At 42.0% G+C, this 22,515-nt stretch overlaps 1 protein-coding gene and 1 long non-coding RNA gene across 3 annotated transcripts in view; one reads left to right on the forward strand and one right to left on the reverse strand.

Moving 5' to 3' along the window:
- Nucleotides 1–11,856, forward strand: part of pdzrn4 (PDZ domain containing ring finger 4) — a 68,186-nt gene extending 56,330 nt beyond the window's left edge. For both annotated transcript variants that reach the window (XM_034112403.1, XM_071201756.1), the window contains 6 exons: nt 4,811–4,909; nt 6,333–6,395; nt 8,317–8,418; nt 8,592–8,708; nt 9,289–10,335; nt 11,035–11,856. In XM_034112403.1, coding sequence (XP_033968294.1) covers nt 4,811–4,909; nt 6,333–6,395; nt 8,317–8,418; nt 8,592–8,708; nt 9,289–10,335; nt 11,035–11,610 — 2,004 coding nt within the window. In that variant the 3' untranslated portion in view covers nt 11,611–11,856. The remainder of the gene's footprint in view (nt 1–4,810; nt 4,910–6,332; nt 6,396–8,316; nt 8,419–8,591; nt 8,709–9,288; nt 10,336–11,034) is intronic.
- LOC117468342 (uncharacterized) overlaps nt 1–22,515 on the reverse strand; it is a 57,899-nt gene that overhangs the window by 26,877 nt on the left and 8,507 nt on the right. The gene's annotated exons all lie outside the window — the stretch shown is intronic.

Here is a 22,515-nt window from a genome sequence, read left to right on the forward strand (position 1 = left end):
TATTTGATATTCCCAGTGTTGCTTATATATGCATTTACTTTTTTCTTGCCCTAACTGTTTATTTTATTTATTTTATTTTTTTCCAGTTTTCGTTAGTTTTCTTTATTTTTTTTGTACTCCTTAATTTCTATACGTTTTTGACGAAATATGTGCCATTACTATATTGATGCTAATGATGATGCACGGGAGGGCTACTCCCCATAAGCTATGCTTCAGCCCTCCCGCTTCTACTAATTTTGTTCATTTGTGTGTATGAATTATACGTTTTTGTTTTTGTATGATTTAGTAGAATAAATAAAAAAAAAAAAAAAAACTGAACCCTGTCACGCTGGAACCAAAGTAACTTTAAGACACAGACAGATTGTGACAAATCCAAATTCCACGAAGGTTTTTTCCCACATTTGGAACAGCGTAGGTTTGAGCTTCTTTACAATACATAACCCATTAAAGCATTTATTTTATTACCATGTTACTACCATATGTTCAAACTAGGCCTGTCAATGTTAATGCGTCAAGACATTAGTATTTTAAATTCAATTATCATTACTTTTGATTAACGTCATTACATTTTTATATCAATTGACAAGTACATTTTGAACATGAGACAATGTTTCAGGGACTGATGTTTAATACATTACAGTATCTAATAACTGGCAACCTAATCCGCTTAATCGTCTTACTTTAGCATGTTAGCACTCTGAAGCTAACATTTGTTAACTCCCATACAGTCTGTACAGACAAGCGTCTCATCCTCACAGACGCATCATGCCACACAGATAGTGTACCTCGGGTCAGTCTAGGTGACAGTGATGGGTGACGTTTGCTACCCTCAATGGTCCTCCCTGGTTTTAATAGGCGCTTCCTGGTTCAGTGAACTGCATTGTGGGTCATTAGGATTCCTCTGCTGCCAGCTGTGGCCTCACCTTAGAGTGGATGGACGAGTATCCAGTGTGCGGGGTGGGTGGAGGGCTTGTGTTCAGTAATAGCAGTTGTATCAGAACAAGGTCGGCTTTACAACACACACACATAACACACACCCCATCCCCACTCCCACCAGACATACAACACACCAAATCAGCCGTCCACTTACCTCTGTCCACTCGTGTGTATCTAACTGAAACATGAATGGCTTTCCTCTTGGATGGAACAGAATAGCGCTGCCATTCCAAGCATTACTTCTGACAGGTAGCTTCACTCCCGGCTGATTGTCCACATGGGTACTCCTGCTGTCATAATACTACACCGCTACTGCTGCCAAATCTATCTTTTCATATATTGCCAAGTAGCAGACAGTGGATGCGGAAAGAGTTTCATAGCGAACTGTTTTCTTTCTTTGATTATTAGGGTAAAAAATAAAGTTCAAACTGGATGAGCTAGCCTTTGCCGTATAATATGCCTTTGTTGATATCCTTTCCTCCATCAGTTGTAACCTGTTTTGGATGTATGTCTACTTCCGAGGCAAAGTAGAGTTGCCTAATGGCAGATTTTAATGAACAAGCTATTTGGGCTCCAGGTTACACAGCACAGTTAATGAAGGTGCCGCAGTCTGTCAGAAAGAAGCCAGATAGCTGACTGCCAAATTAGTTCAAAAAGAATATCTTAATCCACATTGGATGCCAATCAAAAAAGGCTCGTTTTTTTTGTAATCCTCTGAAACAAAGTCATATTTGGAAGGCAAGAGCTGCTGCAAGGATATTTCATGTATGGGCCAAGCACCAAACACATTGGATCAGACATTGGATGCGACTAGTTACTTTGGCAATGCCTAATAAATACCTACATCTATCGTAAACCAAGTTAATACTTTAACATCTATAATCTGTAATGCCTATTCAAGATAGGGTTACATTTAAAAGAGCCCTGCCAACAATGAATGGTTTGTGTTTCGTCTACTAATGTGTTCATACGGACCATAAAAGCAATGAATCAGACGAACACATCTTAAAGAACGTGACAACACCACGGTATCAATGAGAAACCTCTCGTATGAAAGCTTTCCCAGCTATACCCTTTCAAAACTGCTCTAAAAATGGCCGCTTAAATAAACGAGCCATTGAACATCAAGCACAGCATTCATTTATTTTGAGTGAAACATTAGTAACTGCTCGGTTCATATGCAATGTTGCAAACAGATGTTTAATGAGGCAAGACAGCAGCCCCTTTGATCTCGTCTTATATATGTAACTAGCATGTGGTAAATGTGAGCTCTCCCATTTTAAATTGAGCGACAACATACTGTAAATTAAGTAGATGTATTCCATGAATGTTCACAATGCATTTTAAGCCACATGAAATTAGATTGAGTGCACTGCTGTGCCGTAATTTACCCCCACAGTGGCACGATGTAGCATCCAATCATCACTAATACAGCCGCTCTATGGTTGGAGTTATGCATCTTTACCAGTGGGCCACAATAACTGGTGCCAGTAATCCAGCGTACCCCCGATGTGCACTGACATAAAGACTGTCTGAACTCACTGTATGCAGCTGCCATTTCACTGCCAGGCTTTGTTGAAATCAACCAGTGTAGTAAACTGGTGAGAAATGTGGTGTAACAATATTATAAACTCATAACACAGCCCAACCTTTGAAGGTCAGGTCTGTCTGCACAGAGGGTTAAATGCCACGGAAATTAATTACTTCCCCTGTCAATCTCTGCTATCGTGGTTTCCCATGACAGAGAAATGGTCGGGGCTTAATTCATGCCCCCAACCCTCATCCCCCTTTTTACCCCCAACTTCACCGCGCTCAAATGAATTTTGCAGCATGGGGTTAATAAAGATTAACCCTTGAGTTATCTTAATGTGATTACCTTTTATACACAGCACTGCAGAGATTAAAAGGAGCCAGTAGTGAGGCGGGCTAAATTTAGAGACATTTCCTGTGGGAATGGACGGGATCAGCCAATGAAATGCCTTCATCGCCAAAGGTACCTGCCCCTTTATACCGCCACACGCTGGGTTCAGTCTGATCTCACAGGCTTTCGTTTCATTGATTTACAGGACACATGCTGGGGCTTTGTGTATGTGTTTGATGTGTCCATAGTTCTGTGTGTGTGTGTGTGTGTGTGTAAGTGTTAATAATGTTTTCTAAAAATCACATCCTAAAGGTAACATTTGTTATTATTACCGCATTCGTGCTGCGTAATGTGTGGTCTTAAACAACGAGTTCCAGAACATTCATATGAACACCACCCTCAGGCCTACACAACTCTGAGCAAGGTTCGAGACAAATAAAAAAACGTCATGGTTTCTTCGTGCTTTGTTGTCACTCAATTGCAGGAAACAAAGCCCTGAGGAAGTGCGCCAGACATTGAAGCAATTGTCAAATTACATTACATGTCACTCGTTAGTCGCTTTTATCCAAAGCGACTTACATACTCAATACTGTGGAGCAATTTGGGGTGAAGTGTCTTGCCCAGGGACATGCTGACTGCAGTGGGGTTTGAAGCTGTTACCCCCTGATCCGAACACCAACGCACAACCACTGCGCCACACGCCTCGGTGGTACTACAACTTCCATGTCTGTCTCTGACGTCATTCGGCCCAAAAAAGACCTTTCCCATTGACTCCCATTGAGAAAAAGACATCTGTACTTCAGCACATTTCAAATCAACTACCCAGTACAAACACATGAACGGTCCTTAAATCATTAGGGCCTAAAAGTTGTAGAATGAGCTAAAAGCCGAATCCAGAGTAAGTTTCTCTCGATGTGATGCTCTATGGCAGGGGTGTCAAACTAAATTTCATCGCGGGCCACATCAGCATTATGGTTGCACTCAAAGGGCCGGTTGTAACTTTAAGACTATATAAAAAAAAGACATATATAAATATTGAATATATATAAAATAATGTGTTATATCACAATATTGCCTCTGCATTGGATTATTATCGGATAGGGTAATAACTTCATAATTAACTACGTCTGAAAGCAGAAGTCTAGGGAAAATAATTGCACGTCTCTTCAGTGAAAATGTCACAATATGATTTTAAAAGAAAAGCCACATTCTGGAAAAACAAAACAAAAAAAGTAACATTTTGAAAACAAAATCTATTTATGAGAAAAAAAGGCATATTTTGACAAAAAAAGTCAAATTTGAGATGCATTGTGGGACATGTAGTTTATGGGCAACGTGCTTCGGTAAAGTAGCATGTAAACATATTATATTCTTTGCAAGCTCTTGTGGGGCCACAGAAAATGAAGTCGCGGGCCGGATTTGGCCCCCGGGCCTTGAGTTTGACACCCCTGCTCTATGGGGTCAGATTTGGGTTCTTCCGCTCTCTAGAGTCAGGCCATGTTGGTCTACACATACATGTCCTTTGTAGGTTTCCACATTACGACTTAAAGTTCATGAACACATGGTTATCGGATTATTGATTATTGATTATTGAGATGGGACCACCATGGCTCTGCACTCTCAAGCTACAAGTTTACTTTAATGTACTTAATGTTTCTTCTTTATCCTCCAGAGAGAGCATATATCATGATCAACGCTTGAATTATTATTTCTGTAGTAGGAATGCATTTGGTAGTGTTAGGGTTAGGGTTAGGGACGATAGATCAATGTTCCTAAAAGCAATCGCACTACTTCTGCAGAAACCAAACCATGTGAAAAGATTAGTGACAGGGCCATCGAGCGAAACACATCAAGTCTCCCACGGGGTGGTATTGTTTCTGCTGCGTCTTACAGCAGAAGTGTAAACTCCAGGTTTGAAATGAAATGGTTTTGGAATCCATCGGATCTACCGGGAATAACGTGAACTGAAAACATGGAAACATAATTGTGTTTTAAATGGTTTGTGTGTAACAGGAAGTGGAGCTGTGCAGGCAGAACAGCCAGGAGAAACTGGGCTTGACGCTGTGCTACAGGACCGACGATGAGGAGGACACCGGCATCTATGTCAGCCAGGTAGGAACGGATGTTCTCTCCCCTGCATTAATAGGAGTCAAAACATTTAACCGATTTAATGGTAATCGTTAAATCAAACTCCGATCATTAGTTTCCTTTAGAGCAGGAAGTTATTATAATATGGCATTTGAATTCCCATCATTACACCCTGAAGCAAGGAGAATGTGGAACTGAATGAGGGAGGAAGGAGGAAAAAGTGTTTGCAAGTCAGATATCTACTCTGAATGAGCCACGCATGGCCAGCGAGGAAGTCAGGTTTGAAATGCCATTCCCGTCCTGCGGTCCCTCCTCCTTTGACTCGTTTTAATTGAAGGTTTTAATGAGCTAAAACCTTCTTATCACAGTATGTTAAATTACACATTTACTGTAGCCCGTCTGAATACCAAACACCCAACAAAGAGGGGATATATTACAGAGATTCTATTTATTTTAATTTGCAGCTTAGAGTAAAACTTCCTCTTGCAATAAAAGTACACTTTCAAAGACAAAAGTAAATGAATGGATGATAGAAGGATGTGGGTTTTAGGCACTAAAAGTGGAATTTCAATTTTTTTAAATCTGACTGCAGGTGCAGTTTCAATCCCCTTGTGAACAGAATAAGCTGCTATGAGGAGAAGAATGCCTCCATAAGGATACGAATGTCATAGTTAGTGTATTTAGCTCCTTGCAGTCTTAAAATAATAGGGTGTATATACATCTGTGAACTCTGCCAGCTTTTCCCCTTGTGTTCACCTGCTCTTCTTGAACTAGACGAATAATCTGAATACAAAACTCGCTGAAGCGCAACAGATTGTGAAAGCGGTCTCCCAACAACAGACGCGTCTATTTTTGTATGTTTGATAAAGGGATGAGAATGCTAATTTCTCTCATTAAAATGTATTTATGGATAGCATCGGTGCAACTTTGGGAAGTGCGTGATTCTTTTCTCCATTTCCACTAGGGTCTTTTTTGTTCCCACATGTCGCTATTGCTCTTGATCTTCAATGCAAGAACAACAAAGTTTAGAAAAATGGCTATTGAGCGCTTCGTGTGCTGGGATGCACTTAGAAAAATATGAGATTCATTCAGAAAAATAGAATCATTTCTGTGGAATAAACTATTGTTTTTGTTTGGGTTGAATCTTGTATGACTCACATGTTCTTGTGTCTAGTGTCACAAACGTACCTCAGTCAGTATTAGTCGATAAACTCGGGATAAAGCATAAACACACCAGCACTAAGAACCTGTGAAGAACCACATGTCGTATGAAAAATAACATGTTGTCAGGGAGAAAATAAGCATCTTCTTCTTCTTCTTTATGGAGAGGCTTTTTTTTCTTCCTGACAGCAGAAAGATCAGAGAGCAGGGGAGAGAGCGGGACATCACAGGTGTTTGTTGGGGGGGAGGGCAGATACACAATGACTGACAATGTCTTTTTTTGCAGGTGGAGCCAAACAGCATAGCAGCGAGGGATGGACGCATCAAGGAAGGAGACCGTATTCTACAGGTGCGTTTTTGTATTCATCACAATGACCAACTATGGACTCACATCTTATTTATTTTATATATATATATATGTATTTATTTTATTTATTTATTTTATCAATCAAGTTATGTGTTATTTGGTACGGGGGGCTAGTATTGTTTTTATTAAAATGTTTATGATATTTGTATTTGATTTTTTATTATTTGTGAAGCACTTTGTGTTGTCAACAAATAAAGTTTGATTTATTGATTGCTTGATATTTTGTACACCACTGGCAGTATGTTGTTATTGATATCAGCTATTTCCTGTGTTTTTTTCTGTGCCGCCACACAAACATGCCGAGGTAGATCCTCCAAGGCAGTCTTTTTAGAGCATAGCTGAGCAGCTGGTGTCTGCAGTATGGGCCAGCATGTGTATTTTTAATTACCTCGTTTTAAAGCTCTTAGTGGCAGTTACACCAAGCCCTACATCATCACTAACCCTCCCAGTCTTTCTCTGTCTCACCATGCGAAAACCACTAATAGTTCTCTCTAAACATTTACCGATTTCATATGGTACAGAATGCAATTTTCATACGTTGTATCTGTATCCCTTTTACCACAGATACATGGTTGTTTAAGTGCCCAATGTTTTCCCACTGGAAAACAGGATTAACTAAGTGTAAAGCTTTTTATTCGTGACTCCATGCGCACCATTAGTGGCAGCAGGTGTGTGTGTAGACAAGATGAACACTCACTCGTTAAGACTTAGCCAGGTGGCTTTGTTAGTAACGGAGGGAAATATGCAGTGACAAAACCTTTTTCAACAACATTTATATTATACAGTATTATTTAATTTTTTATTATAAAAGTTTGCTTAAAACATGATTCTACGTCTTTCACCTCAGTAAGGAAACATGTCTTGAGAAAGAAAAACAGATCTTAGCCCACTTAAAGAAAGTGTATGAAAAAAATATTTCCCGCAGCGTAGCCAATGTTAGACTATTAATGCACAAAGAAAAAAGGATCGCGACTGGGATGTCCCCCATTGTTTTCGCATTTTTCATTTCCTTGATGACTTTCGTAAACCGCTGACAATGACGAAACTGCTGAGCCGCCCACCCCTTGTGATGCCATTGTTCCCAAGGCCCATTATTTCGAAACCCCGAGAGTTTGAAAAATGTCCCATTGTACCAAAAGCCAACCGCCCGTTACCATGAAAAAGACAAATTCAGCTTGATATTAATTGCCCAGATCAAACCACATTCAAGCACCTCACTAAAATATAGTTTAAGGGAATTTGAATGCATGTCCACTCAGTTGGCCTCATCTCAACTTGCTTCCAATTTGAACAACAGTGTCCTCCATCTTTTCTGTACTCCCTGATTACCTTCTTTCTCTCGCCGTAGTGCTTGTGTGTCTCAGTAGTGTGAATGATGGTGGGGAGCAGGGCCTGCTGTACTGCTGGCCCTATTATCTTCTTCTGACAGCCCCATTACTCTCGTGAGGAAAAGATGAACGGCACCTGTCAGAGATCAGTTAATTGTGTGTCTGGCTGTGTGGGGAGAGCACACTCTTATGAGGTTGGACTACGCACTCGCAATTGACTCCTGGGCGTGCAGCCTACCCATGGCTTTCTAGGGATTGCGTGGAGTGGAGGAAGTGATGTGGAAGACTTAGAAAGACTGATGGAGAGCCCAGAAGAAGAATGACTTAAAAATAGACTAATGAAGGTAGAAAATGGGCAGGAATGAGAAACAGAAAAAGGTGTCCTTGTGTGAGTACTCAAGGTGTGTCTTGCAGGAATAGGAACAATGGTTAGTCGTATAACACGTAATTTCATACATGTCAGTGAAATGGACGATGACGATACAATTACAGGTCCTTTCTCAGGTGTGCGGTTGGGACTCTCTACAAGTTCACTCCTCTTATCTTGACCATTTATACTTGTCTTTGGTGTACAGATAAATGGCTTTGAAGTGCAAGACAGAGAGAAAGCTGTTGCCTTGTTATCAAGTGAAGAAACAAGAAGCATCACACTCCTGGTGACAAGACCAGAACTCCAGGTAAACACTCACACCTAGACAGGCTCCTCTGTCCTATCTCGAATACCCCGTCATGTGAAAAAGCTTCCTGCTGCTAAGTGCTTTTTGCTTTTCTTCGAACTGTCAGTGTGATTGTCTGGAGTTCCTACACTTCCACACAAAGACAGGATTCTGACAAGATGTTGTGATTTCAGCTCGAGGAGGAGGTTTGGCTGGATGACGAGCAACAGGAGCTCGTGGAGGAGCTGAAGATAGAGATCCTGGAGGAGAGGAGGAAGCAGAAGGAACTTAACTTTGACAGGGGAGATGAGGTGAGAGCGTAAACTTGAGAAGTGCATCGAAACGGGAGACAAAACGTCAAAGAAAAGAGGCAGAAAGATGGCAGGGATAGTGGGAGGAAAGGTAGGGATAGAGAGACGAATGAAAGAAAAGAGAACATCCCAGAAGGATTGGGAGGGCACATTATTAGATGCATATAACCTTACATAGAGAACACAAAAATGTTTATTGGTCGATACTGAAAGCAAAAACCTGCGTTACATTTAATGACTTATACGACTTAATTAATTAATTAAATGTTTTCATTGCCTTCTTTTTAGGGCATGGTTAAAGTATGAAGAAGATTATGGCAATTTCAGATATACTGTTGTTGTGATAAGGTGATGCTTAGGCAACCAAAAAGTGGTTATAACAATACCATGGTAACCCTAACCCTTCCTGCACTTGCACTTAGCATTGGGCATTTATGCAGAATTGTCCGATATGGACGTTATTCCGAGAGATAGTTGGTTGACCATTCTCCCAAAGCAAATTATGAACAGCATTTAAATATGAGATGCAAGTTAACAGAATTGCCGTTGAGTAGGACTAACTATTGTTATATTTTTTCAGAATCTAGCTGAAGAAGACATGACAACAGACACAGCTACCTATTCGTCCAACAATCAAGACAGTGGGTTTGGACGCAGTACAGACAGTCCAGAGCACCAACCACTGCTGACTGGACTCGACAGGAGGTCTCCAGCCCATAGCCTGAGAGAGCGATGGCGTGCAGATCATCCACACACAAAACAAGGGACTGTAGTTCAGCAGGAAACCAAGGGTTCAAGGAAAGGGTCCAAAGGAAGCCAGGAAGGAGGAATCAGCAATAGTGGAGGCGGGATTCTTGGTTTGGAAAATCGCTTCCAGCAACTCCTCGAGCTCAAGTGTCAAATCCGCAATGGAGACGAGTGTGGGGTGTACTCCATTCGACACAGTATAGAGTGTAGCCTCACTGAGCAAGGGGTGGATAGAGACGGTGAAGATGGGGTTGGAGGAGGGAATGGCGTGGAGCAGGAGTTGAGGATGCTGAATGAGGAACTGTGCAGCATTGAGCTCGAGTGCCAGAGCATCATGCAAGCGCATCAGCTCCGTCAAAACCAGCTAAATCTCTCTCAACCAGCGTCCGGCTCACCGGGACGGAGCCCGAAGGAGGGACACAAGCGGCACGGCAGGCTGGCCGACATCCACGAACACCCAGAGCGGTCGGACAACGATAGGATCCGAGAGAAAGACAGCTCCAGTGCCTACAACACAGCAGAGAGTGCTCGGTCCACACCCCTAGGCATGGAGAGATCTCCTGATCATTCTCTGCAGAGACACATCAGCTTCACCAACCAGAAAAACCTCAGACTGGCTTCCTCCACACCTTCCCGCCCCATTGCGATCCCAAAGCCACAAGGTACACCAAGTCCTAGCAGACCAGCAGACCCAGGCCTTGTTATCTCCAGCAGTCCGGACCAGAGCAACCCTTCCCGGTCCGAGTCAGACCCTTCCCTACCAGCGGACGATGAGAGGTGTGAAAAGAAAAGAAGGACAAGAGAAACCAGGAGGGGGCTACCCTATGGTTCTTATCAGACAACCCCACATCCGGGCCAGGGAGGATCCAGGCAATTGCAAGTAGGTGTAATCAAGTAGATCATGTGTCAACCTAATGGTGATATGCCTATAGAGTGGTGCAGTGACGAGTCCTAAAACCCGGAAGTGAGTTAGCATGTTACCCCTTCCGGTTCCCTCGTCTCGGAGCCAATGGGATTTCTCCATAGGATTTGGGAAAATAGCTCGAAATAAGGTCTGTGGTTGACACAAATTTAAGAGACGGATCACGTTTTGTTCTAAGACATTAAATCCATCAGCAGTGACCGCACTGGTGATTTTTGAAGAGTTGACGTGTCTGAAAAACTATCGTTGTTAACAAGTGGCTGAATAGGACTACGGAAGTTGTCGAGGCCGTTGAACGTCATTACGCCGAACACGTCTCCTACGGTTGTTTGCCCTGTTCTGCTTGAAAGCAAGTTCCTGGCTCTTGCAAACTGTCAAAACAAACGCTTCAACTTGTACAATTTTAAATCTGTATTTTTGAATATCGATCTTAAGTTGGCGTGACGTTGAAGTCGTGCAACCCTGCTGTACTCGGCTGTGGTTAGTTTATAGCATAACGTTAGCATTTTGCTTCTGGTGGATATTATTCGGCTGAACTTTTTTGTGGAGGCAACCCATGCGCAGCTTACTTCCGGGTAATACGTCATCCCTGCACCACTCTATGAATGAGGCGCCTCTCAAGGTAGTTCTGTGCTAACTCTATTCTCTATGTTTCAGAGCTACATGCAGCTGCTACAACAGCACTCGTCCCTGGAGTATTCCCAGAGCCAGCTGAGTCTGCTCAGTGTCTGCCGAGACCCCGTGCACCGGAGCGGACGCCCTGGGGAACCCCGTCTAGAGTGGAAGGTCAAAGTTCGGGCTGACGGCACACGCTACGTGGCGCGGAGGCCTGCCCGTGACCGCATCCTGAGGGAGCGCGCGCTACGGATAAGAGAGGAGAGGAGCGGAGGCATGACCACGGATGACGACGCCATGAGCGAGATGAAGATGGGCCGCTACTGGAGCAAAGAGGAGAGGAAGCAGCACTTGGCGCGTGCCAGGGAGCAAAGGAAGAGGAGGGAGTTCATGCAGAAGAGCCGCCTCGATTGTCTCAAGGAGGGGCCAGCCAGTGGAGCTGAGGGCAGGAAGGAAATCAATATATTGGAGCTCAGTCACAAAAAGATGCTGAAGAAACGGAACAAAAAGATCCTGGATAACTGGATGACCATCCAGGAGCTGATGAGCCACGGGGCTAGAGTCCCAGAGGACTCCAAAGTACATCACAGCGCATTCCTTTCTGTCACAACTGTCTAGCAGTACTTCATATTTCTAAGTGCTACACACTGTAAGATCCTGCCTTTCAGGAACTATTGCTCTATGAAAAAAGGGTCGGTGTAGGGAAGTAAATGTGACTTCTGAGGACTTCTGTAGCATTTCTATGGCAACTTCGTATCTCTTTAAGAATGTTTAAAAGGTCTTTATCTCTATCATTTCAAGACCTCGGCCATTACAACTGTTCATCGTTTTTACACTGGCTTTTTGGAAATGGACTTGTTCTGATAGCAGATGATTTTTGTAGCATATTGGTTCGAACTGATAATAGTGCAGAACTAATACAATAACTCAATATACACGACTGTATGTTTGTCTGTGTGTATTGTGTTTCATTGCAGATGAAGCGACTTCACTTGCCTCGTTCCAGGTGGCATTTTTTATAATGGGGGAAAATATGATATTTTTCACGCTTTGTAAACTCCGTAACTTTTTGTAAACAATTTTTTACACTGAATGTCATTGTACTGTAAACATTTTATTGAAATGTCTTATTTATGTTTGTATCATGGTCCACGTTGACACTATTTGATTGTACTGTAGCCTGCATTGTATGCCAGACCAACACAAAGAGAAACTCTGAATTCCCAGAACACACTTCATAAAACCTTCGTTGTGTTAATAATATAAGTCGAGTCAGAGTTGTCGCAAAAACGTATCTCAAAAGCTCATGTTGTTCTTGAGCGGTTTTACCTCACAATAAAACTCTGAAACGGTTGAACACTCGGTTAATTGAATCGGTTGACTTAATTTACCCTCGAGTCAACCTGACCCCATACGTGTGTGAATTATGTTTAAAATGTTAAATAGATTCATATTTATATTGTTTACCGTTATTGTTTCTATTTATTGTAAATTATTTGTTATATAAATGTTCCACATTAAGTGACTATCCTCGAAAGGGAAGTCGAGAAAGTGTATCCGATTGCAGCCTTTCGTCTCAAACCTGCTGCTTCTCACTGTAACGTTAATTGCAGAGGCCTTGACTTCAGTTTGTGTTGATGGTGATGTTTGTAATAAAACAATAATGACCAGATGAAGAACATTTCTCTTTTTGAACATATTGATGTGTGTCATGTCAACATTTAAATCTTTACAATGAAGACTTGAAGAACTATATTTGTTTGCTTTGATTTATAACGTTACTATGTGTTTGAAACTGTGACCATAATCAGCGAGGTAAGAATGTAGTCAAGTCAAATGGGAATGTAGTCTTGTAGGAGACAGGATTAAACATTTGGTGCTATAATATAATACATTTCAACTCTGAGATTCCCAGAATGATTATTCCCTACTACCAGTTTATCAACTTTTAATTTGATAAAGCTTTTATTTATTAACAAATACCTGTTAGCCTTTTCAGTACCAGCGTCCCTCCAAAAGGAAGGGATATCATTTCTGTTGGAAATACAAACCGTCGGCTGACCACATCCAAATCTGCCATGTCATGTTTCTGCAATCTCTCCCGCTTAGTGTCAAACACATGGAGCTCTAAAGTATATTGTGATTCACTTTGAATGTTGCCCAGCCAGCATGCAGTATGCATACTGTGGCCAGCAGGACATGTTTGGATTTCAGGGACTTAACAGTAACTTGCATGCTGATCCTGCTCTATGAAAAAACGCTTTTTGTGAAAAGTAGGTATTGTCTCCTGCAGAAAGCAACACATTTGATTCTGTTTGCTATTGCTTGTGGTGTCAGGCAATCAGGGTCGCAAAGTTCTATGATGAGGCCCCACGCAAAGTTCTATGATGAGGCCCTCTCTTTCGCGAGTGTCAACGGGAGGGGGGGGGGGGTGCTAGTGGAGCCTTTATGAAGCTGAAGGAGCCTAGTCTCTGTGGCTTCAGGCTTGATCGCCTTTCAAATGACAGTTTTAATGATCTCAATGGGAATGGTTAGCGTTTCATATGCACGCAAATAAAATAAAATATAAGCCAACAGAATCAACCAAGACAATAAATGAAGTGCAATACTGTCTGACTCCTGACTAGACAGCTTTAGAGCATGTCTTTCACATCAGTTTTTTTTTTTCTAGTTTTTTTTTTTTTTTATCACGATAGATACGATATCTCTGAAAAAGCATATCGTCAAGACCTAATATCGTCACGACGATATATATCGTCATATCGCCCACCCCTATGAGGCCCCCTCCGCAAGGTGAGGCCCCCTCCGCAAGATGAGGCCCCCTCCGCAAGGTGAGGCCCCCTCCGCAAGGTGAGGCCCCCTCCGCAAGATGAGGCCCCCTCCGCAAGGTGAGGCCCCCTCCGCAAGGTGAGGCCCCCTCCGCAAGCTGAGTCCCCCTCCGCAAGGTGAGGCCCCCTCCGCAAGGTGAGGCTCCCTCCACAAGGTGAGGCCCCCTCCGCAAGGTGAGGCCCCCTCCGCAAGGTGAGGCCCCCTCCGCAAGGTGAGGCCCCCTCCGCAAGCTGAGTCCCCCTCCGCAAGGTGAGGCCCCCTCCGCAAGGTGAGGCCCCCTCCGCAAGGTGAGGCTCCCTCCACAAGGTGAGGCCCCCTCCACAAGATGAGGCCCCCTCCGCAAGGTGAGGCTCCCTCCGCAAGGTGAGGCCCCCTCCACAAGGTGAGGCCCCCTCCACAAGATGAGGCCCCCTCCACAAGATGAGGCCCCCTCCGCAAGATGAGGCTCCCTCCGCAAGATGAGGCCCCCTCCACAAGATGAGGCCCCCTCCGCGAGGTGAGGCCCCCTCCGCGAGGTGAGGCCCCCTCCGCGAGGTGAGGCCCCCTCCGCGAGGTGAGGCCCCACGCAGTCTGCATGGTCGGCCTGTAGGGAGGGACGGCCCTGCAGGCGATGAATACATAAGAAGAGGTTAATAATCTAAGACACATCCTGCAGGGAAATCTTGCTTCTTATCAATACGGTGCAATCAGCTAATCTCTCGCAAAACACTGAATCTACTTGTGAGAGATTATAAAGAAGATGATTTCTAATTGAGCACGTGAGAATGAAATGGGAACTGCAAAGATTGCCACACCTGGAAAACTAACCCACCAAGCCTCCTCATCTGCATATCCACTCTCACAGGAAGTCATAAAGGATTTGTTGATGTCTTGTGGCTTGATAGCACACATATTAATGTACCCTGTCGCTACCGTTTACAGTATTCATGTATTCACAGTGGGATGACTGACTGACGCTGTGCGTGTGGGGGTGGGTTACGGGTGCAGGGACGCTGTGTGCGTCTATGGGGGTGCATGTCCATTTAGTGATAGGATGCATCAAAGCTAAACTATACTCCCATTTCAAAGCATTAAGGAGACGCCGGTATAGTCTCCTCATCCCCTGTCAATCTGCTGTGTCTGTCCACAGCCCACTGAACTGCAGAATTAATGAGCGACATCACACTGGCATCCCCATCGCCAGGGAATGTATGCATAATATTAAATCAGGTAAGCACTGCACCCACGTTTCTCACAGCTAACCATCTCCCCGTCTAATATCCAACTGGTTATATCTGTGTGACAGAAGTGGCACAAGAACTGAAGAAAAATTCCTTGCAGTCAACCAAGTATTATAAATGATTAATCCCAATGGGCACAGCAAAGATAATTGACTGTTGATGGGTTACGGTGGTATGGCGTTGAGGCCTATGCTGATAGGCATTTTGTTACATGGATGAAGCGCAATGGCATGACCAAAATACAAAGCTTAATGGTAAAGCATTGGGGCTTAGGTTCATACATAAAGACATGATATAAATATATTAAAGGGGATTCCAACTCTGAACCCTTCCTCAAAGTAGTGCTTCCTTTACTTCAATATTTCATTACAATGACGTGAGTGCCAAAAAAACTAGTCTTACCTCTGGAAAGAAATAAAGGCTTTTTGTTACATACACAAATAATTATCAAATACATGCTTTATTAAAAATGGCTGGATGGGCGAAGTGACTGAAGTATTAATATGAGTAAAGAATAATGCCTCTGGCCAAAGGCATAAGCACACTTGATTGTCATTGTTCGGTACGGGTTAGGAATAGCTTTGGATACAAAAGAATGATGTCTTCCCAAGAGTTCCATGAGTAGACTGATAGCTCTCTCATTATAAAAGGCAGTTAAATATAAAGCTACAGCCAGCAGCCAGTTAGCTTAGCTTAGCATAAAGACTAGAAAAGGTAGCCTATCCGTTTTTAAGAGTGTGCTTAAGACTTTCCTTTTTGATAAAGCTTATAGTTAGGGCTGATTAGATTCAGCCCCTAGTTTTGCTGCTATAGGCTTAGTCTGTCGGGGGACATCTTACTTCTTCCTTCTCTCCGTCTGTACCTGTGTGCTCTCATGTTCCCAATAACCCAGCTTCCCCCACATTTCTTTTTGGTGTCTTTCTACGCTGGGATCCTGAGTCCTGATCTGAGTCCTGGACTTCGAGTCGTGGCTGAACCGGTCTCTGCGGTCCTGCCTGACTCTCATCATACTACTTCCCTGAGGGCTCCCACAGGATGGCTGACATCCTCGTGGATTCATCTTCTTATTAAAGACGCACACATTTCCTAACATTTGGTCTATATGCTGTAAAATGTATTATCTTTTCAAATTACACACGGCATCTATTGCACGTCTGTCCGTCCTGGGAGAGGGATCCCTCCTCTGTTGCTCTCCCTGAGGTTTCTCCCATGTTCCCCTTTAAACTGTGGGTTTTCTCTGGAAGTTTTTCCTTGTAGGATGTGAGGGTCTAAGGACAGAGGGTCTAAGGACAGAGGGTCTAAGGACAGAGGGTGTCGTATTGTCATACTGATATTCTGTACACACTGTGAAGTCCACTGAGATATTGGGCTATATAAATAAACATTGATTGATTGATTGATTGATTGATTGATTGATTGATTGATAGCCTAAAGGATACAACTTTAGCTAGTACAACCATACCAAGAAAGGTCAAAATGTAACACCATATATCTCATTTACTCTATATAAAAACAAAAGTGTGTCTGAAGTTCTATTTTCTTCCTGATGGTAAGCTAAGCTAACTGCCTGCCTCTGTAGCTTTGCATTAACAGATGTGAGACAGTGGTATCAAACGTCTCTCTCTTGGCAATAGAAGGAACAAGTGTATTTTCTAAAATGTCAAAAGGGTTCTTTAATGGAAGTCACATTCTTGGATCTTTTCAGGATAATTTGAAAAAACTCACCAGAAGAAAACTAGCAACCTGAGAGAAAAAGTAGTAGTAAACAGCATGTACAAAATAAAGGGGGTTCAGTCCAGGTAACATCTATTGACAAGGTACTGAAACTACATGACAACGATATCTGGGATTGTTTTGTTCACTCAGTAATCAGTGTTAGGTCGTTGTTTGATTAAATCTACAGCTACACACGACAGGAGTTCGCCCCAAAACATAAAATACAGAAATATGTGAAATCCATATATCCTGACTTCAACCATTCTTCTCATCTATTCTGTCTCATTCAAATTCCAGCGGCTGAGCGGCCTAGTGCTGCAGCAGATCCTGCCTCTCTTTAATCTAACGGTGCCTTTGAAGCCGCTGGGAATGAGTGGGACGAGAACAAAGTCAGGTGTTCTTTAAGAGACGCTGGTGTAGACGACGTGACGGAAAGTGGGTGACACGTTGTGTGTGTGTGTTTGGGTGTTGACTGTGTGTGTGTGTCCATTAGCGTGGCAATATTAAATCTCTTGAATATTTAAATAATTTTGGTCACAGATGATATTTCTTCTTTAGTTTCTACACCTGTCAAGCTTTCTGTTTTAGCATGGTGCATAAACAGTTTACAATGAAATCAGTTGTAGATTGATCACTTTCAATTTGTGGTTTACTTTGAACAGTGGGTTATGGATTTCGTACGGAAATGAACAACAGAATGGTTGTCATGTCGATTGAATCCATTTTGAAGGTGGAAATGAAAACCATCCATGGAAAATGTTTGTAGCTTATCATCCAGCTAGCAAAAATAATGCAAAAAAATGTAGGTTTGCTTGAAACTGTGTCACTACTAGTTGTCTCTTCAAATTGGTATCTTAACATGTGAAATGATCTTAAATGCGCACTTGATGACTCAATAAATAAAATGAGTAACTTACATACATTCAATACTGTGGGAAATGCCTGCAGGAGCCATTTGGGGTGAAGTGTCTTGACCAGGGACACAACGACATGCTGACTGATCCGAAGATCAGCGCACTATACCACTGCGCCACAGCCTCCCTTAGTATGTTCAGAAAAGTGAAAATAGGTCATAGTATCGTATGTCGAAAAAAGTGAGAACAAGTCATAGTACAGTATGTCGAGAAAAGTCATAGTATGTCGAGAAAACATGAAAAAAGTAATACGTCGAAAAAGTGAGACAAATCATTGTATAGCATGTCGAAACATTTGGAAAGAAGTTGTAGTATAATCCCAAACAGAATCAGTTTTTAACACAACAAATGTGTACAATCATAAAAGCTAAGACTATTGCAACAAGTGAAAAGTACATTGAAAAAAGTCATTGTATCTCGAAAAAGTGAAAATACGTCATCCATAGGCTCTGGGTTAGGGTTAGAAAATGTTTCGCTTTTTTCTGTTTTTGAATTTTTTAATCATTTTTGCAGTGGTGGTACAGAGGGCATTGCTTTTTTAAAAAGGTTTTTGAAGTTCAAATGTTGGAAATTCAACCTGTATTTAATAATAATAATAATAATAATAATAATAACTTTATTTGTATAGCACCTTTCTTACAGGGGATTGCAGTTCAAAGTGCTTTACATCAGTAAGAAACAAGACATACAATCAGTGTAAAACAAGCAGCAAGAGAAAAGCATAAAGTGGGATAAAATAATTAAATATAAAAACATGGGGAATAAAACAGAGAAATAGTGCAATGTCAATCACAGAGAATAGTGCCGTATATAGTGTAAAATGAGTCAAATGCTTTGGTAAAGAGATAGGCATTTTTAAAAGGCGTATTGGCTTCCCTAATATTGTTGGGTAACGTGTTCCACCGTTTTGGGGCGTAGTTTACAAAGGCTGCATCACCGACCTTCTTATGACTCTTTCTGGTGACCTCTAATAGACCTGATGATCGCAAGATTAACCAATCTTAAAATGAGTGATGGTCCCTCCTAGCTCGGCATCTGCCAGAGCATGACCAGTGAAGTTGGTGAGTGCCAACCAGCATGCAGCCGATAAGGGGAAACAAAACAATCAGCGTTGTAAACTCTTTACAAATTTAAAACCTAGTGTTAAAAAAACCCTGCAGATAAAGATTTCATCAATCAATGTTGTTGCCGTGCCAGCAACAGCCGAATCTGTCATATATTTTAAATATGCAGAACAATTAAGAGTTGTGTCTTATTAGGGATAAATGACTGATTAGGGCAGGGTAATGACTGATAATTTTCCATTCATTAAACCTCTATTCACGGCCTCAATTATGCGCTAATGGCTCATTCCGATTCAATCACCTAAATGGGTCTTTTTTACTGTCTTTTCCCGATGAAGGACAACTAACTACTCCACAGGCATCTCAACACTGTTTGTATTGTCTTTGCTGGTACTAACTAATTTCCTCTTCTTGCAATGTTATGTTGTCATGATTTCTTTCCAGGATTTACACACGAGGCCTGTGCATTACTCACAAGTCAACCCTTTCTGCACTTGATATCAATTACACAAACATAGGAACATGTGTCTCACTGATAGCTGGCTTTAATCATGCTTGGTTAGATAAATAAAAGATTCAGAGGACTAGTCGCAAATGCAGATTTTCCACTGGTGCATGATTTACAGAATTTTGCACATGATTTTTAAATCGATTTTTTTTTTTTTACCTGACATATTGTGAGGTTGATGAACCTATTTCAATCTGAATAAAAGCCTTTATTTATTACAATTCTTACTCTTATTAAAAGCTTCAAGAAGTGAGGGAAATAAAAGATACTTCCAATAAAACGTAATTATATTTTTTGCTTTGTCACATTTTTAATTGAATCTTTATTTAACAAGAAACATCCCATTGAAATAGGATGTGTTTTTATTCTAAGGAGTCCGTGTCATGAAGGGCATCAAGTTAAAAATGCACTAAAATGCAAATTGATAGGGACTGGTAATGTCACAAAAAAGGAGAAAAAGAAACGGCGAATACAAAAAACGATCAATTCAGGTTTGTTTGGAACATTTTGCTGTCTATTACAAGTAAGATATGCGTTGACATAGTTATTTTCGCAGTCTGTCAGTAGCGTTTGGTTGCAGCTGGTTTCATAATCCAGCCGATCTGACACCTGGATTATCCTGAGAGACGGAGCCGTTGTGTGTCAGGCTCTCCTGAGTGTTGAGGGCTTTGATTAGCGGTGATGTGCTCCACTATTGATCTGGCTGACTGCTCCTTATCTCCACCCGTTATTACGGCTTTACTGCAGAACGCCGGGTGGCTCAGTGCTCTCGAGTGTTGTGCTGGGAATACAATCTCTGAGCCACGCTGTGAGGATTCAAAGCTATGTTGAGCAGAGCTAAAGACCTGGAGACATATCGGGTTTTTCCTCAAATCTCCAAAATGTTCTATTAAAAAAAAAGCTATGTTTTGCTTATTTAGTTGAAATACCAAAGACTAGATGTCCATTACTTTTAAAATAATGCCAGCAAACATTACATTTTTTCCTCAAAGATTATATGCTTGACACCAAGTGATGAATTCTCCACAGATTTCTGCTTTTGATTAGCCTCATAATTGCCACAGAAAGTACTCATCAGTTTCAATTAATATACACATTTAACATTATGGTGGTGAGCGATGTAATGTTCGGAGAAAAAGTGCAATGCAAAAGATGTTTTACACACATTTCGAGATGGCAGCGTCTTCACTTCACTAGCTGAGTTTAATGGATTTGTTTAAAAAAAGAAATGGGAGCTTGGAGGTAGGGGACAAACATTAATGGCTTTGGATAAATACAGCTCGTTCTGAACATTTCATGGCGAAGAGAAACAGGAGAAAATGGTGGTATTGGGCTCAGTACTAGTGTTTTTTTTTTTATACATCAGAATAGGGTATCAACTTTGGGTTATTATGAAACATTCAATCAGTTTAAGGGTCTTAGCAGCTTGTAATACGCCATGAGTGCTATCATGAGCCTCAGCTGTAAGATCCACACGGCTAAACTAAGATGGTGCAATTCTTTGAACCTTTTAGGAAAGTCTATTGACCATATGGATCATTGGAAACTGAAGTGTTTTCACCAAGTTACTTCATCCTCCTCAAACAGCTCCCTAACCAAGTGGTATTAGGCCTGATGAAAGCAAATGGATTCCAGTGGCAAGAGGATTTCCACAAGAGCCTCCATGAGATTATCTTAAACAGAGAGGATGTGGGGTTTTTTAGGAAGGGGGGGAACAGATGGTGCTCCGTTCCCCTACAGTCCCTGTGAAGCTGTGAAAGAATAAGACGGTAAAGGAGACGAGATTCAGGTCCTGCTTGGAGTAATTGATGTGGCTCGATGAGAAGCTGCATTGTGATTGTGTCGTCACTTCACTGGGACCTGTGGGCCAATCATGCGGAGAACAATGAGGTGAAAGGAGGCTTAAAGATGCACCAGGGTCAATTAGCAGAGAAGCAATAACAGCTGTTTAATCTAAAAAGGAAGTCATACTCCCAGGACACCAAGATATTTTCTTCCCGGACCGCAACATTTGGATTAACCTATCTTTTTGTAGTCACCAGCCATTTTGTCTCATTATTGTTTGGATCATTTATTTAGTCATGTGGAAAAAAGGGTAGGGTAGGTGCCTTGGGAGGTTGTAAAAAAAAAAAAAAAATGGACTGTACTTATATAGCGCTTTATCCAGTCTTTACGACCCCTCAAAGCGCTTTACATACTACATGTCATTCACCCATTCAGACCCATTCATACAGAGCAGTACCACTTGCTCTAGGACCTAACATTCACACACCGTTGGCCATGCCATCGGGAGCAACTCAGGGTTAAGTATCTTGCCCAAGGATACATCGACATGTTGGCTGCACGGGCTGGGATCGAACCCACAACCTTCTGGTTGAAAGACGACCACACTCCCTCGCAGCCACGGTCGCCCTTGTTGTGTCTTTAGTATACAAAAAAGTCCTTAGAAATGTCTTCCTTTTATCAAAGATCTAAAACATTTTCTATATTCACAAAATAACCATTTCTCTCAAATATTGTTCGAGTATAGGCCTGTGTTCATCGTCCATAACATACGCCTGCCCATACCATAACCCCACCACCACCATGGGCCACTCGATTCACAACATTACCCTAACCCTACCCCTACCCCTCACACCAGATACTGCCTGGTTTTCGGACCCCCCCAGACCCCCCCAATAAAGCAAAACTGCACGTTTCAGAGTGGCCTTTTATTGTGGCCAGCCTAAGGCACACCTGTGCAATAATCATGCTGTCTAATCAGCATCTTGATATGCCACACCTGTGAGGTGGGATGGATTATCTCGGCAAAGGAGAAGTGCTCACTATCACAGATTTTTTCAGATTTGTGAACAATATTTGAGAGAAATGGTTATTTTGTGTATATAGAAAATGTTTTAGATCTTTGAGTTCATCTCATGAAAAATGGGAGCAAAAACAAAAGTGTTGCGTTTACATTTTTGTTCAGTGTATGTCAGCTTTTCATTTTGTGTTGCCTTATTCATTTGTGTCAAAATTAAATAAATGTATCTACCCTTAGTAGTACACACTCCAACAATACAAATATTTGACAATACATACATACTTTGTTGGACATATTGTTGGATATAGAAAGAACTTCAAATCTCCTCTGTCTTAAACTGTTCCCTGAACAACAGCCAAAACATCAGATATGATCTAAAAGCGATCAGCTCTGTGAGGCTTAGGCGTAGTTAAAGGTGGGGTCAGTCATTTTGGAGAAACCAGCTCGAGTGCGCTAGAATTTGAAAATA

This window comes from Pseudochaenichthys georgianus, chromosome 23 (genome assembly GCF_902827115.2).
Source record: "Pseudochaenichthys georgianus chromosome 23, fPseGeo1.2, whole genome shotgun sequence".
NCBI classification, from domain to species: Eukaryota; Metazoa; Chordata; class Actinopteri; order Perciformes; family Channichthyidae; genus Pseudochaenichthys; species Pseudochaenichthys georgianus.